The 17,621-nt window shown below is 39.8% G+C and overlaps 1 protein-coding gene and 1 pseudogene across 1 annotated transcript; both read left to right on the plus strand.

Annotated features, from left to right (window-relative positions):
- Positions 1 to 629: 629 nt before the first annotated feature.
- Positions 630 to 17,302, plus strand: EI24 (EI24 autophagy associated transmembrane protein). Its single transcript, XM_063311602.1, has 11 exons — positions 630 to 743; positions 4,184 to 4,329; positions 4,744 to 4,889; positions 5,655 to 5,715; positions 8,496 to 8,562; positions 9,908 to 10,032; positions 10,883 to 11,002; positions 11,750 to 11,861; positions 12,671 to 12,782; positions 14,473 to 14,547; positions 15,705 to 17,302. The coding sequence occupies exons 2-11, from the start codon at positions 4,288 to 4,290 to the stop codon at positions 15,853 to 15,855; spliced, it is 1,011 nt and encodes a 336-aa protein (XP_063167672.1). The 5' UTR covers positions 630 to 743; positions 4,184 to 4,287; the 3' UTR covers positions 15,856 to 17,302.
- LOC134503020 (U2 spliceosomal RNA) lies at positions 4,560 to 4,704 on the plus strand (annotated as a pseudogene).
- Positions 17,303 to 17,621: the final 319 nt, after the last annotated feature.

Here is a 17,621-nt window from a genome sequence, read left to right on the forward strand (position 1 = left end):
TGTGTATGTGCTAATGGAAGGATTTATAGAAATAATGAGATCTTGGTTTAATACAGAGTAAGAGATTGATTATGGAAATTGCTGTATATTCTTGTTGTTAAAAGTCGGAAGTCACATTTGTATGTAATCTTTAAAATTCTTTTTTTCCTGTTTCACACTTTTTTAGTTTTTTACCCTTCCTGTAGGTTTTTTTGTTTTGCTTTTTTGTAGTTTTTATCTTTGTCTTAAACTTAATAAAGTTAAACTTAATAAAATTCTTATTAAAAAAGAAAAGCATACTAAGCCGGGCTTCTTTTAACCGGGGTTTACAGACGTTGCCATACTAGCTGGACTTCCCGAGTCGCCACTGCGGCTTTTCAATCACCGCAGCGCATCCTTTCCAAGCTCTGTCCTCACGCTTCCCGGAGGTTTGAAACCCGCTCACCGCACGCCTGAGGGAGAAGGAGAGCGCGTGCGCGCACGCACGCCCGCCTTCCTCGGCCGCCTCTAACTGCGAATGCCCTTCCTCGAGGGAGGGCGCACGCGCGTCGCCGGGAGACGAAGCCCGGGATGGTCCCTGGCGCGGACTCTGCTCCTGGCGAGGCTGAGGAGGAAGGGGGAGAGCCGAGTGAGGTGAGCGCGCTTGCGCAGTGGCGTCCCGCCCGGGGCTGCCCGAGGAGCTGGGGCCTGGCCGCCGTGCCGGCCTGTCCGTCGCCTGAGTCGGCCCACGCGGCGCGCGGACCCCGGGAGGCCTGGGCTGGCAAGTATGGACGGCCGTCCGGGCCGGCTGGAGGAGGGAGAGGCTTCCCGCTTTCTTCTTCTGGGGTCTCTCTTGGGCTTACACAGATTATGGATTTCCCCGCCCGGGATCGCTTCGCTTCCCCTCTTTCCCGCTCTCTCGGACCTGAGGGCCGCCCGCCCCCTCCCGGTGGGCCTGGCTACAAAGCCCATCGTCCACCACGCCCACCGCTCGTCCGCCTCTCCCGTAGTCCCCTCCCCCCCGCCGCCGCGGCCCTGGCTGGTCAGGAGAGATGCTGTGGTCCCTCAGGCCGGGGCTTGCGTGTCCCCTGCTGTGAAGGCCGGGCCTGAGACGGATTCTCCCCAGGCGGCTGGGCCGCACCTTTCACGATCCCTGACCAGCAAGGTGTGATGCATGCGGATGATGGGAGTTGCAGTCCCTTTGATAGCCCAGGACGGGGACCCCTGCTCTAATCTCTTTTCGTAAACGGAGTGCTGCCATGTAACACTCCTGTGGTTTGCAAGAATAAATAATAATAATAATAATAATATCATCCTGCCTTTACTTTGTACAACTCAAGGCGGTGTACCTACTTAACCTACTGCTTCCTATTTCCTCACAGCAACAACCCTGTGAGGTGGGTTGGGCTGAGAGAAAACAACTGGCCCCAACTCACCCAGCCGGTTTTCATGTCTGAATAATAATAATAATAATAATAATAATAATAATAATAATACCCAATCACCACAATCTTTCCATGTCTATGGAGTTCTTGGTGCTCTCTGAGCTTGGTGGTTTGCTTGCAGATGTTTCATTACCTAACTGGGTAACACCATCACTGCCGGCAGTTCAACCCTGAGCTACTGATTTTCTCTTCTGTTGGACTTTCTGTTTCTTCTCCTGGTGCCATTTTCCTTCCTTCCTCACGTTACACCCAGATCCTTTAAAGTTGGAGTATGCCTTTGCAGTCCAACACTGCTGCACCCCAGTCCTTTTTAGAGCTCAAGCCTTTCCCTTCTGTTTTTTCTCTCTGGTCCATTACTTTGAAGCTTTCCCCACCCTGGTCCCATCAAAGCTGGTTATTGGTAACGTTTTACGGCACTCCTTTTTGAAGAAGTTTCCCTTCTCATTCCGCGTGCAGGTAGATAGTTTTGGCAAGCAGTTCAGATGTCAGGAGAGAGATGGTCTGTTTCAGCACCTCATACAAGAACAATCTTCTGAGCTAATCTCCTTATCAAGAGGAGGCTAATGCAGTGATTAGAAGCCTAAGTATTAATCATGAAGTTCTTTTTTCAAGCTTTGCTGCACCTATAGGTTTGCCCAGTAAATTTAATTAATATGTGATTTTTCTCAGAAGCAGATCTTTCTATGCTGGGAATTGGGACAATAACACAGGCTTTTCTGACAGTTCTGTGGTAAAATTGACCAGGATAAACATGTTCAAGAAACACTCCTGGGTCTGTGGCATAGTACCACTAAGCTGAAGCATGATTTCAATTGCTGTGCAGACATTGTTTTAAACACAGTACTTGGGAGCACGCTAGAAGTAACACCAATTCTGTCTTGGCAAGACTGAATGAGTACTGAGATCAGCATACAGTAGTAATTCTGTTCTCAAGTGACATGATTTAGTGAGATGTGCTTATTATATATTGTAATGCCTAGGGCTGCTTGAGGCTGTATCTCAAAGTGCAGGAACAATTCTTTGAGATTGAAAGGTTTCCTTGCAAATAGTCTCAGACCTTGTAAGTCGTACTTTTTCTCTAAGTCTTATTACTGCAACTGCAAATAAAGTTGTTCTGGTTTGAAACATGAACCATTTGAGAGTTAATTTGGAAGGGGTTTAGATTCCAATTCAGTAGATGTATCCAGTTATACTTTCTGCAGTCTATATGACTGTTGTGGAGACCTGGATTGCTTGATGAGAGAATAGGCTTCTTGCATATTGCTAATCTTATGCCAGGAGGCCTTGGGATGTATAGAAGGGGTCACGACCTGATGTTCCAGAACCCTATATTAGTTTCCCAAAGCTATTGGCTTGGCCTCCAGATCCCCTATTATAGAGAAAATATTGTGAGGAATCATATTACCTGTAGTTAATTGAATTTAGTAATTAAATCAAATGTAATTTTTGTCCTGGCATCAACCTCTTCACAAAACTCTCCACCTTGCTTCAGGTTATGATTGTTCTAGTCCCTAGAAGCAGTTTTGGTACCCCCTCCTCAGATTGCTCCTTGGTGCTATTCTAGAAATTAACCCCTGAGTCAGGATCATTAGGTTTAGTCCAGGCAAAGGTAAACCCTGGTGTTCAAAATGTTAAATTTGTTTTGGGCTCCCAAACCTGTGAACAGTTGATTAGAGCGACTTCTTGGCTTTCCCTTGTCTTCTGTAGATGAGTAGTTTCTGCCAGGTTAGACACTAAGCATCAATTTTTCATTATGCTAAATGATGATTTGCACAAACCATCATTTGAAAAAGCACCTCAAATCATGATTTATGATTCTGGTTTTCTTAGCCAACCATAAATCATCATTTGATACTTGCAGTAGTGTTCTAGGGTGTAACTAAATGTTAATGATGGTTTGGTGTAAAATCACTGGGCAACTTAAACTTAAGTACATATGTTTTGCAATCCTTCTATATACTACCTAACTCTGGCTTTTCTCACTTGTATTAGTCCGTAAAGTGATTTTTACAATGCTGGTCCTATATTAAAAAAATCCAGCATATTATGTCAGATTAAGATCTTAAATTGTATTTTAACTTTACAGACAAAATGAAAAACTTTATCCAGTTAAATGTTTGCTAATAAAAGATCCCTATTCATATTTCATTGGCATCCAGCCTGTTTCCTTTGGAGAACTCTTCATAGGGTAATCTATCACCATCTGTTTTTCCATCTTCTACAGTCTGATTTAGTATTTTCTCTGGTTTACTTTGGTCACTAGTATTTTGGTGACTCTGTGAAGCATTGCTCTGGTTGTTGTAACAACTTTGAGAAAATATGAGGAAAGAGATTTAGATGGGTGAAAGAGAAAATTATGGTTGTGGGTTCCTTGTGTTTTGTGACGTTCCTTTTTTGTAAAAAAAAAACTTGAATGCTGAGTGAAATAAACATTTATATTTATTTATTTGTGGAAACAGAAATGAATAGTGTAAAGTATGAAAGAAATGACTGGAAGTGAGTTGGAAGTGGACCAGAATGGTTTGGGTTGGCATTTCAGTAGGGCTGAGAATGGGCTTGGCATGTCTGTGGGTGTGTGTTGCCCTCACTTGCAGTTAATAGAAACTACCCCTACTGAGGTACTGTTTTGAGCAAGTCTCAAAGTGATTTAGTATGATCTTGGAAAGTGAACCCTTCCATATATGATCCCTATGAATTAAGGAATGATTCAGGGCAAACATATTCCATTTATAATCCTAGTGTTCACTGCTCCTCTAACAGCTATCTTTTTCTTTTGTCAGACTCACAATTTCTCATGTCTTCACAATGAGACAGGCCTGGGGTCATTTCTTCCCTACACCTCGTAGTTGATAGTTTTAGATGTCGAGGCAATGCTGGTGTAGATATGGCAGATAGTGTGAAGATCTTCCTTAATGATCTTATCAGGGTAAGTAGTTCTTTTTATTTTTGTTGTTATCCATGACAGTGCGTTTAAGGTAAGATTGGATTTTAGAGTGTTTCAGCCACTGAAATCTAGGTTAGCACTAATCAAGCAAGTCTGTCTTTGGCAGTGTGAAGAAGGGAAGTTTCAGGATCCTCCAGGACTGTATTCACAAAGTAGGACAATTTGTGTAATTATGAAGTAAAATCCATCCCAGTATGAATTCCAACTGCGTGATTGCTTCTCAGCCTTTTGGCTTAGATCAAGAATAGTATCTGTGTGTGTAACTATGATTCTTAGTCAGTAGAAAGAGGGAGTTCGTGAACTGTGATTCCATTATGATAATGACAAGACAGTGGTGACATCGTTTGTGATGAATATGTGGTCTTTAAAAAAAACCCAAAACGTTTATGTCTGTAGGGAATTAAAGATTCCATATGGGGCATCTGCACAATCCCCAAGCTGGAAGCTCGGATCCAGCAAAAAAGGGAAGAGCAGCGAAAAAGAAGAGCAAGCAGTGTGCTTGCCCAGCGAAGAGCACAAAGCGAGGAGAGGAAGCAGGAGAAGTGAGTACCAAGCTTGGGAATTGCCTTGTGCCATCAGTGATCACCCACCAGTGTTTTATCATCAAGAGGACAGCGAATCCCGAGACCTCGTGTCTGATGGCACGGGCTGCGTACAGACTGGGACAGGCAACCTTTAGTGGGGCTTTTTATTTTATACTGGATGGGCCAAATTAAACAGGAGTTTAAACTATTCCTTTATGTGGAACTCCCTGCCCGTCCCGTTTGAGGGACTGACTATGTTCAACGTAGCTGTTTAATTTCATCACCCGAAGCCACTGGATTCTTAAGAGGAAGAGATTTGGAGTGAAGATTTAAAGATATTAATTTTAGTCTCTTCCCCAATAGCTTCTGTGGTTGTAATTTCACATTTTTAAAAAAAGATTGTGAAAAGAAAGCTAAAAAGGCTGCAAAATTCTCTTTGGTACTAAACAATAACCAGTTCCGCACATACATTCATGTAATGAATAGTTAAATTACAAATGCGTAAATAGCTTACCTAATAATAGAGAAAAAGAAGGAAAACTGGCATGTAAAGCCCAGCTTTTAAAAGAGTTTTTCTAAATGAGGCTCCCAACAATTTGAAACTTAATGAGGATATTGGAAATTGATATTTTTGCATGTTTATGGTTGCAAATAGATTGGTTCCACAAAGTTGAAAGAATCTGCTTCGCTGTCTGACACACTCCCCTGTCCTTCTGTGTTTAAACAGTTTTGGTTTTAAAAACAGATGTTGGCTTTGGTTTTTGCACTTTTATTTTTTTATAGTGAACCCCGGATAGTAAGTCGAATACTTCAGTGTTGTGCATGGAATGGAGGTGTATTTTGGGTAAGTATATTTTTGCTGCTTCTTTTTTTAAAACAGCAACATAATTTGAAACAGTTGCCTGTTCTTTTTGCAAATATGCTGACTTGCTTGAGTTGCATAATTGGATAATGTTGCAAACTGAGAAACAAATGGCATAGTGATTAAAATCATTACTACTTCCTAGATAACGAATAGTTAACATTTAAATAGTTAGCCTTGTTAGATGGAGGACTTCCAATGTTTTAATATCCCAATCAGATATGTACAGTATATGCATATGCGTGATTTGGGGCCCATATGTACAAATGAAGACTAATTTTATTTTTGTGTTGTTTTGTTGCTAATCATCACTACCATAAAGTTTGGCCTATCATAAAATGTCTGTGAGGCACAGTTCTGTCTAATTTCCATGCTGCTGAATAATTTATAGTCCTTTCATTCTTAAATGAATTTCTCAAACAAATGAATCTGTCCATCCAGTCTAGTATTGAACAGAGTATTCTGTGATTGTCATTGTGACTGACATATTAGATATTTCATATCCTGTGTTATTTATTTATTGCAGATTTTAAATTTTCATTTAGAGTCTGGATTTAAAAAAATAACACTGAAGTATTGAAAGAAAATTATTCTTGCTTGAACTCTCCTGTGGGGGGGTATGGTTTTGTTTTTAGATTTTTTTTTATCCCACCTTTATTATTTTTATAAATATCTCAAGGTGGGGAACATGCCTAATACTCCTTCTTCCTCCTATTTTCCCCACAACCCTGTGAGGTGATTTGGGCTGAGAGTGAGAGACTGGCCCAAAGTCACCCAGCCAGCTTTCATGCCTAAGGTGGGACTATAACTCACAGTCTCCTGGTTTCTAGCCTTGCGCCTTAACCAAACTGGTTCTCTCAAATAATAATAATAATATTTTTTTTTGCACACACAGATTTTATGTGCTTTCCTTTTAATTGAATGCTTAGGGTTTTTTGGCTACTTTGATAAATAATGACTAGTGTTCCATTTTACTTACCCTCCCACCTTTATTATTTTTATAAATAACTCAAGGCAGTGAACTTACCTAATACTCCTTTCTCCTCCTATTTTCCCCACAACAGCAACCCTGTGAGGTGAGTTGGGCTGAGAGAGAGGGACTGGCCCAAAGTGACCCAGGCAGCTTTCATGTCTAAGACGGGACTAGAATTCTCAGTCTCCTGTTTCCTAGCCCATTGCCTTAACCATTAGACCAAACTGGCTCTATGCAAAATGAACCTTGCCACATAGAATATAGGCTTTCACTTACGAACTGTACAGCATGCCTCTAGGTCTCCTGGTTGTATACATACAGCAGAGCTTGGAAATACATGGAATTTAATGGAATGGAAATGTCAAAATGTGTTATGTTGGATTTCCCTGGTTGTGTTAATAATACAGTCATCTCTCTTTTTAATTAAGTAATTCCAGGTGCCTCAAACTGGTAAATATTGTAGCAGTAGTATAATTTATATTGCTGTGAATTTAACTTCTGTAGGTCTAGCACAGGCTTTGGATTTCTCAAAATTTAAATTTGATGTTTTTGGAAGGGTAAATGAACACTACTGTGTGTATTATTCTGCATTCACACATCTGATGTCTAACAGTTCTTGAATTAAACTAGTGATAATGGCTTTTAGGTTATGATTCCAAAATAGGTTGATAAACATGACTGATACAAATGAGATCTGTGAACTAGTTTGTTTGTTCGTTTATTTTATTATCCTGCCTTTATTATTTCTATAAATAACTCAAGGTGGTGAACATACCTAGTACTCCTTCCTCCTCCTATTTTCCCCACAACAGCAACCCTGTGAGGTGGGTTGGGCTGAGAGGGAGGGACCGGCCCAAGGTCACCCAGCCAGCTTTCATGCCTAAGGCGGGACTAGAACTCACAGACTTCCGGTTTCTACCCCAGTACCTTAACCACTAGACCAAACTGTGACCCAGATGGGGACCCAGATTGTTCCTTAATAGTCAAAAGGTTGGGTTTGTGGCCTCTATCTACAAACTCCGGCAGTATTTCAGTTCATCAGTGCCTTAAATCAGGCCAGAAAAGTGCTTCAGAACAGGAGTGAGTATTAACGCTGTACCTGTCAGAGCTTTCTTAAAGAAGCTGTATCATTTCCTGGACTTGCCCAGTAGCCATATAATCCCAGGAAATATATTCTTGAGTTCAGGGGCTGTTGACAGAATGCCCAGTCCTATTCCAGAGCACCTCATCACACCTTTTGGCATCTTCGTAACTCAAATGAACGTTTTCCTGGGCTTGTAAGACTACAGTACTGTGGAAGCTCAAGAAAAGATGCAGTTTCTTTAAGGACGTGCTGACAGGTATGGCATGCGGTCCTGTGCCTTTTCCAAAGTGCCTTTTTGGCTTTGGATCCAAAACACTGTATATCCCTAATTTAAGTTTAGGGAAAGTTTGCATGTGCCTATAGCATTTTACTGTTTCTTTTTGCTGTGTTTTTCCCTATTATGGTTTCCCAATAGAACTATGGATGCATGTGCTGGAGCAGTCATATTTGTAAAGATTCATAATGATAATATTGTATGTTCTCATCTACTCATATATTTACCTGTTTATGTACTTGGGGAAAACCTTGAATTTCACTAAGAAATTCAGAAATATGCACTGAGATATCAGGATTGAAGATCAACTGTAGAAAACAGCAGAATTGCATCTTGTGGATCTTAGAAAACTTTTTTCCCCCCATAGTAGCATACATATTTAAAAAAGAGTAGTTAAAACTGAATTATTCTGTCTTGCTTTTTTCTTTTAGCTTAGCCTCCTCTTGTTCTACCGGGTATTCATACCTCTGCTTCAGTCAGCAACAGCACATGTAATTGGTAGGTATATTACTGTTTAAGGCATTTAGCCTTCTTTGTCAAGTAAATAATCCCTTGTGGTTAGCTTAGGCAATTATGATGGACAAGTGTATAATTCGTTGTTTTGAATCTATTCTCCTCTCGTCTCCCCCACTCCAAAATTTTCAAAACTGGAACATGGTAGTATATTTTCTTATTCAAATAAGGGTGAAAAGGCCAAAAGGTATATTCCTTGCTTTAAGTGTAAAGTAGCTTTTTTATTCCTATTCCAGGTCTTTTTAAATGTTCTGCCATGTGGTACTACAAGTTGAGATCTATTCTTTAGGCTGAAGCATATTTTTCAGGTTGTTGGGAAGCTTAAATGATGTACACTCTTTATCATGTAAGAAGAAAAAATTGAGAACTGATGGGCAGGACTTTAATCTTTCTTTGTCTAGCATTATACTGAACACTGTAAAATATGTAAAGAATTTCTTTACAGCTTTTTAACAAAGGAACTATGGAGGATCCCATCGTGTTTCTACAGTTTTTCAAGGGAACCAGATATATAGCATTGCATGAAGCCATAATGAAGTTTATTGGGCTTTGGCTTAATGTGTTGTATCAACCCAAATATTATGGTTTGTAAACTGTTGCTTATGTTTCAGCACCAAGTATGAATCCAACCAATTGTAGTTTATTCAGCAAGTCATAGCTTGGTATGATTGTAATTGAGCCAAAATTTCATCAGGCATCACTTTCTTTTGCCTCTGTCTCATGGGCTTTTAGAGTTTCTCCTCCTGTTCTGTGGTTTTTGGAAAAGGAATACCAAGTACTAGTAACTACTAGCAGCCAGTTTTTAAGCTAGTTTTATTAGTTTTTTTTTAAGCTAGTTTTATTTAGAACTATTCCTGTAGAACACCATTCCTGGTGAATATGCAGGCTGCTGCATGTTTTATTACAGGAATAGGAAATGCTTTCTCTGACTTCATCTCAGTTATTTATTTATCTATCAATCAAACTTTTTTGCCACCCAACTTGTACACAACGACTCTGAGTGGCAAAGTTTATGATTTTTGAACCAGAAATAAGCAAGCTGTTAAAGTGGCAAAAGCATTTTCTTAAAGGATAGCCAAAATTAGAATATCTAGGAGAACATTTTTCTAAATAAATGTATTAGGTGAAATAACACTCTTGAATGAAAGGAAGCTATAATTATGGTCCTGTCTACATTGACTGATCTGTTACCAACCTGTGGCCAGTAGATGAGATTTGTAGGGGGAAGATTCATTTCCTTTTTTTGATACAACAGTTCAGGTGAGGCACCTAAATTGTAATAAACCCTTTTTACTTACTACTGTTAAAAATGCTGTTTCTGTTTTGGAAGGTGACCCTTCATTACACGGTGATGTCTGGTCTTGGTTGGAATTTATCCTCACCTCCATCTTCAGTGCCCTTTGGGTCCTTCCCCTCTTTGTGCTCAGTAAAGTTGTCAATGCCATTTGGTTTCAGGTAGGTATTTTTTTCTGGGAAAGTGATACTCCTTGACATGGTGCCTTTTGGCCATGTTACATAAAACACATCTTGATATACTGTACTGTGTTTTTTCACATGATGAGGGATATTCAAGACTGCAATCTTCTTCCTATTTAGTCAGAAGTAAACCTGATTATTACTGACTCCAGTGATTGTCTTTAGAGTTATGGTAAGGTGTTTATTTGTATACACACATATTCTATTTTACCTATATCTGACTCAATTTTTCCCATCCTTATGCCATCCATATATATTGGTACTATTACTTGCAAACTCCAAGCCACTTTTCCTATATGTATCTGATACCTCTTATCCTCCCACCCCCAAATGTTATTTTATATGTAATTAATGCATGATATTTCACAAAATAAATACCGAGGTGCAAATTTAGGCCATATAAAATGAACCTTGAGTGGTTATGTACTAATATGCTGTGATTATGAAACTGGGAGAAAAGACCTTATTGCTGTCTAAAATAGATTCTAGAATACTAATTATTAAGAAACATCTGTGCAATGAAAGTTTCTTATTAGCTCTAATCTTAGTTGCATACCGGTATCAGCCGCCATCTGAAAAAAAGCTAAGGACTAGCATCTTACTAGTCAGCTGGATGATTTTCAGGACACTATAAGCATTATAGTTTCTTAAGTACATTTTTCCCAGTGGAAGTTGTGGTTCTGGATTTGCAAAACCTTTGGATGTACTTCTGTTCAGAATGATGTATAACCTTTATTCTATTTTGAAACCAAGTTATGACAGGAGATCAATAAATGAGAAGAACAGAGTCTTGAAGAATTAGTTTCTCTAATTTTTATCTTTGTTTCAGGACATTGCTGATCTGGCATTTGAAGTGTCAGGAAGGAAGCCACAGCCTTTCCCCAGTGTCAGTAAAATCATTGCTGACATGTTGTTTAACCTCTTACTGCAAGCTCTCTTTCTCATCCAGGTAAGAACAGGCATAAAACACTGAATCCAGATTGTCTAGACCAGTTTCTCAACCTTGGCAGTTTTAAGATGTATGGACATGCATGGCTGGCTAGGGAATTCTGGGAGTTGAAGTCCACACATCTTAAAGTTGCTAAGGTTGAGAAACACTGATCTAGACACTAAGAGTAATAGACATCGGTATTTGAAGGACATCCAGATGCAGAACCATACATTCAGCAGATATTACAAGAAATGGACCACAAGATAGCAGAGAGGACTGGGAAAGAGTGCCTGAAGCAAAAATACAAAAAGGAGTGAATTACGCCATCTTATAAATAAGTCACTAGCCAGTTTGACTTACATGGCCATTCTCTCCCAGTCACAACCTTTGGGTTTATATATTAACACTACCACTACCACTTCTTCAGAGCCATTTGTAATGGAGAGTTCTTGGAATCATGTCCTCCTGGCATGCAAGAGAGAAAAACAGGCCAGGTTTTGTTGCTCAAATGTGCATAGCTGGACTTCTAGCCAAGAATGATGGCCATTGCCTTTGTTGCCTTTGGAACTGGGATCCAACTTTTGTAGTGCCCCAATAATGAGAGTGGAGCATAGTATAGTAGGGGAGAACAGAATCAAGTATACTGCCTCTTCACTTGTTTAGTTTCTTGGGCTATTTGAATTGGGCTTTTGTAGTGAGGTACAGAATTCAGTTTTCTATGGAAGGGAATGATCTTTCAGACTGATTTTTTCTTGCTTTCCCCAGGGGATGATTGTGAGCCTGTTTCCTATTGATATTATTGGCCAGTTAATTAGTCTGCTTCATATGTCCCTGCTCTACTCACTGTATTGCTTTGAATACCGTTGGTTTAATAAAGGTGAGTCCTGCTGGCTTTTCACAGTCATTCTCCATGTAACTAATAAAAAAAAATCCCTTCATTTTGTTCTGAAGTGTTGCGGCTATTTTGGGCAAATGTATAAACCCCTAAAACACTCATCCAGTAGAACCTTTGGAGAGTTCTCCAGTGGCAGAAGCAGAGCCAAAAAATTAAGAGTAGATTTTATTCTTTCTCTGCTGCTGTTGGTTGGTGGTCTCTATTATCAGCAATAGTAAATAAAATACTGATACATGGGATGGAGAGGTATTTACGTAACACTTCCTAAAATGCTACGGTATTTAAGGAAATATTAGTGTACTTTGTTTCACAAGCCACTAAACAAGCATCTTTGCTCACCTTAAGAAGACCACCAGTGATGAAGTCAAACATGAAAGATAATTAATTGCCTATCCTTTCTGATACATGTTAATCTTATAAAAGGGGGTGGTTACCTGTCTTTCCCCCATATGCCATGTTTATTTTATTGTGTGAGCCAGTTTGGTCTAGTGGTTAAGGTGCTGGGCTAGAAACCAGGAGTCTGTGAGTTCTAGTCCCGCCTTAGGCATGAAAGCCAGCTGGGTGACCTTGGGCCAGTCCCTCTCTCTCAGCCCAACTCACCTCAGGGTTGCTGTTGTGGGGAAAAAGGAGGAGGAGGGGGTATTAGGTATGTTTGCCGCCTTGAGTTATTTATAAAAAATAATAAAGGTGGGATATAACTAACTAACTAACTCCTGGAATGTGAAATCCAGTATAGTTATGTTTTAGCATTAATTCTTTTAACCATATGTTTTTGGCTTTTCTCTTGCCAGGAATTGAAATGCATCAACGATTATCCAACATTGAAAGGAACTGGCCTTATTACTTTGGATTTGGGTTACCACTGGCCTTTCTCACTGCAATGCAGTCTTCTTACATTATCAGGTGACTTGCTGAGAAACTGGAGACATTCCATCCTTTTTCTTTTCTGTGGGAGGGAGAGGAGGAAAGGTAGGTGCAGAGTTAACGGAAAGAGAGTTGGTGCTGATATAATGGGGAAGGAGAAAAAGAAAATTCCTCAGAACAGTGATAAAAGCAGACAGTGATATAAGCAGAGTCTTTGAAAAGCTGGTCTTGGAGTAGTGTTGCTGTGAGCCTCTCTAGGTTTCACTTATAATTGAGATGTATGGTTTTTTCCTTCTGGACATACATGATATGTTTTTCTATGTTATTGTTTCCTCCTTTTTAAAGTGTAAGCCACCCAGAGTCATCTAGAGTCGGGCTGCCTCCAAATCAGAATGAATGAATGAATGAATGAATGTTCCATGATACAGTGCAGGAAAACCAAGACAATTTCTTCAAAGTACTATTCCCTATTTCCAGTTAGGTCAGAATATTTATCTTGGCAGAACTTGGATGCTGTCCTCTCTGCTGCTGATTTGTTGAGCCACTGCATGTGTCAATTGTATGGGCACAGAGCTGGGGAAGAGGAATCCTACCATAGATAAAACATAGGCAATATATAAATTTAATAATTTTTTTATTATATGGGAGAGGTTATGTTACATTAAGTGGCAAGCTACATGACAAAGATGCTAATATACCTTCTGCATGCTGGATATTTCGATTGTTCTTCATTATTTTGTATTTCTTTTATTGTTGCTTTTAAACCTAATAATGTGTAAGCCACCTAGAGTTATTTCAGTAACTGAAGCAGCATACAAGTTAATAAATAAATAAGGTCTGACATCTCCCAAACTTATGGCACAACATTTGGAAAAAGTAGAGGTTGATTCACTATATGGTACTGTCTTTTATTTTCTCATACATATGTATGCGTGTGCATGTATGTAGGTGGTTGGATTTGCGCACCTTGTTAAGACATGGTTTATTGTTGGAGTTTGTGGAACAAACCACACTGGCCTCTTTCAAGTATAACCCTAAGCTGATGACCATAATTTAAAAACCATAGTGGCTGGGTTTGGACTTGGGCAAACCCGAAATCAAACAGACCACATTATGGTTTATTCCAGGAGTAAGTAAAACTTGCCTTGGGCTGCAATCCAAAAAGTAGTGGGTGATGCCAGGACAAAAACTAAATTGGAATTCTTTTCATTTTCATTAGGTAAAATTAGGTTATAATAAACAATATCCTCTGTATTATTATATAATAATGTTAGCTTTCTGCCACTTTAAAAATTACAAGTCAGCAATCAGAGCTGGAGGTCTTTGGGAGCTGTATGAGGTCATAGGACTTAAAATTCCATTCTAATTTAGCTGATGTCAGCGCCTTGCATTGCTGGCAATGTCTTCTGTTTTTCCCTTGTAGCAAACAATACTTTTGAGTGCAATTAGTTAAATTCTGCTTAGTAGCATAAATGTTTATAATGATTTGCTCCAACTGATACTGCTTAAGGATGTGGAAAAAATCTGCACCAAAATAGAAAGGAAAGGTTTATGCTCACCTCATATTAGGGGTCTACCCTGAATCTGCATTAAGAATTGGCTTCTCATCTGCCAAATTACATATAACATGGAAATATGTTCATATTTGGTGGTTTATACTTTCTCACTTTTTAGTCTGCAGAGAGACCTGTATTAACATCTTCTATTTTCTCTTCCCCCTCCCCCACAGTGGCTGCTTGTTCTCCATTCTTTTTCCTCTATTTATTATCAGCGCCAATGAATCAAAGACACCAGGAAAAGCGTAGTAAGTATCCCTTCCCTTTTTCAGCAGCTGTTAGTGAGTAGGGAACGATCTACTTGGGGACTACAGTCTGCCTACAATTGCTGAGGTGCTCATTTCTTCTTCCTTAATTGTTTCACTAGATATTTTTGCCTGGTATTGAAAATAGGTCATCTAGATAACTGTAGTGGTGAAGACAGAGATTTAATGCAGTAAATTCTTGATTTTACAGACTTATTTGGGAGGGAAATGTCTGTTAAATGCAAATATACATAATTTACAGCATTTGCGTGAATGTATGCTATTTGCTACACTCTCAAGAATTTATGTCAATGGTTCAGACAGCTTTGGAAACAGTTGACTTTATTTGAAGTTGTTCAAACTTAGATGTTGTCTCCTGCATCCAGAGTCTGCTGTATTAGGTCTATAAAATTAATGTTTTGCTATATTATTTATGAATGATGGGGAGTTGAAGTGTGCTTATGGGAAGAGTGCTAGTGTCTTTTACTTCCACATAAGCAGGGCCTGGCAAGCTTTTATTAGCTGATAAAGGTTGCATTCAGTATTTGGGGGCGGTTATGGGGCCACAAAATGGGAAGAACCATATTACACGTATGGGAAGAAGAGGGGTATTTATTATTTAACTGCCTATTCTACAGCTTACTTTTCATTTGTTTCCCCATCTTAAAAATGGCAGAAAATTGATAGCCCAGCAGTCATGAAGAGAGGGGATATTGAGGGCTGCAAAACTTTGAGACTTCATGTGACCCCCAGGGCCACAGGTTGCCCACTCCCACATTAGAGTAACTGAGTGCATTTCACCAGGAGGGTGAGGAATAGAAGGAAAAGGTAATTTTGTTATCAGGAAGAACAAGATACTGGTAAAGGCTTATGCCCCAATGAAGCAGATCATGCTGTATACCATTTCCTGCCGTGATAGCTATGGATAGTTATTGCAAGCAGAAAAAATGGTGCTGGTTACAGAACACCTAGGTCGAAAAGTTGCATTACTTAAAGAGATTTCAGCAGCAGAGAAAAATGGTAAGAACCCTTCACTCATGTCATTAATTGGTGTTAGGCAGGTTTTGTACGTTGGAAAGGCCCTAGTGCCAAATATGTCCGTGAATTAAAGGAATCTTAATAGATGTCAAGAAACTAATAGAGGTTGTCTTGTATTCCAGCCACTTCCAGTTACGCCTCTTTTCCTTGGTCGTCTTCCTTAGCAACAAGCTATTTCACAAGACGGTTTATCTCCAGTCGAGCCTGAGCAGCTCTTCGTCTGCTGACCGACTGCCCTCGCCACGCTCCTCACCAGCCAGACTGGCACACTGAACCATAAACCAAAGTGGGGAGGGAGGAAAACTGTTCACATGTTTGGATACACGTTCTGGTGATTCTGTGAAGGGCAGTAAGCGTTCTGCCAAGGGGTGTGTGCATTTTCTTTTCTGATCTCTCTTTTAAGCCCCTGTTGGACATTGGTTTGCATCTCACTGGGTGGGTAGAATGAACTACTTTGGGTGGGTGGGAGGAGCCTGGGTTTTTAACACTTTTGTGAGTTTATTTCGGAAGCCAGGTTCTTTGCTCGTTTTTATAGCGTGTAATGGGCCTGTTTCCGTGCGCTTTTTTGTATATTTCCTCACCTCCCCCCATTTTCCAGGGTGAATGGTTTTTGTAATACATATTGTCGTAGCTTTCTGATGCTGATAGCGTCTTTACCACAAGTGTTGGATTTTTCTCAATGATCACAGTTCTTTATATAGTTAACTCAGGTCAGGATTTTGTAATCCCCGTTGTGCTGAAATGAAAAGTGGATCATGTAGCAGTCGTGCAAGGTTAAGATTCCAGGGGGTGGGGAGTGGGGAGGGCTCATCCTCTTCCTGGCATCTGGTGGCATCACTTAACTTTTTGGGTTTCTTTGTTGTTTTTGTTTTGAAGGGATCTGCTTTTGGTGGATGCAACAAATTCCTAACCTTAAGAACAGAATGTATAGGGTTTTTTTTTTTGTATTTTACTACATCCTTGGAGCTTTTGAAAAGCGCCTTCTGAACATTGAAAGGGAAATTTGAAAAGCTTACGGGTAAAGTCAGGCACTGAAGTGGAAACTTGTTAACTCTTGTGTCTGGGGTTGTAATGTTGGCAATATGCGGTTAAAATCTTGTAAAAAACAATGCTTCTAAGGAACTTCTTTATGGATCCTGGGGATGGAGTTTTATACGTGAGGGAGAAAGGACTTGTACACAAGGGAGATTCCAAAAGATATCTATGGAAAAACAGGTGGTGTCATTTGTTTCAACAGGTCTTCTGCACAGGTCTACGTATGGGCCATTGGTGCTAAGCCCAGTATGCAAGACAGAGAATTTGCCTTTGCAACAAGAATAGAATTTGCTAAAGTCAGTTTCAGAGGCCTCCAACTCAAATACTGTTAGGAAGCCTGACCTGGAGTTGTTGTCCCAGCTGAGAGAGAATGATGTACACCAAAGTGCTCCTGTGTGATTGTAGTTGCAGCTGAAATTAAGGACTCCTCAGTTCAGGATATGTGAGCTTCATATGTATTCATTTGTCTGTGTGTGTACATATGTAATTGTGTATGCACGAGAAGTATAATGTGGTCCTGATCTTAGGCAGTATTCCTTATGCATGTCAGTTTCTGTATGGCTAAACATTATGAATTTTTTTTTAAAAGCCCTCTGGTTTTTGTAGAACTGAGGTCAGTCTACAGGTAAATGTTTTCTCTTGTATTTTCACACTGAACCATTAAACGAAAATGGGGGAAAAAAAAGTGGTTCTATGACTAAATCATGAAACTGATTCTGATGGGGATGGGAGAAGGCCAGAGTGGAAACTTAAGCTTTCTGCAAACTAGTTCATAGAATTTTTGTTCCTGATTCAAACATTTTTGTGCTCGTGAAACAGCCAAAGGGGCATTATGGCCAAAGCAGCAGATATGAGCAGAATGGGTTAAAGTTATGGTTTTCAGAGAATGAGGGAAAAAATTTCCTAAACACTGAAAAACTAGTATGGAGATGTATATAGATAAAAAAGAATGGCATATGATCATCTGCTTTGTCTGAATAGATTATTTTCTGGCTTGCACTGCA

The sequence above is a fragment of the Candoia aspera genome, chromosome 9, assembly GCF_035149785.1.
Source record: "Candoia aspera isolate rCanAsp1 chromosome 9, rCanAsp1.hap2, whole genome shotgun sequence".
Classification (NCBI taxonomy): domain Eukaryota; kingdom Metazoa; phylum Chordata; class Lepidosauria; order Squamata; family Boidae; genus Candoia; species Candoia aspera.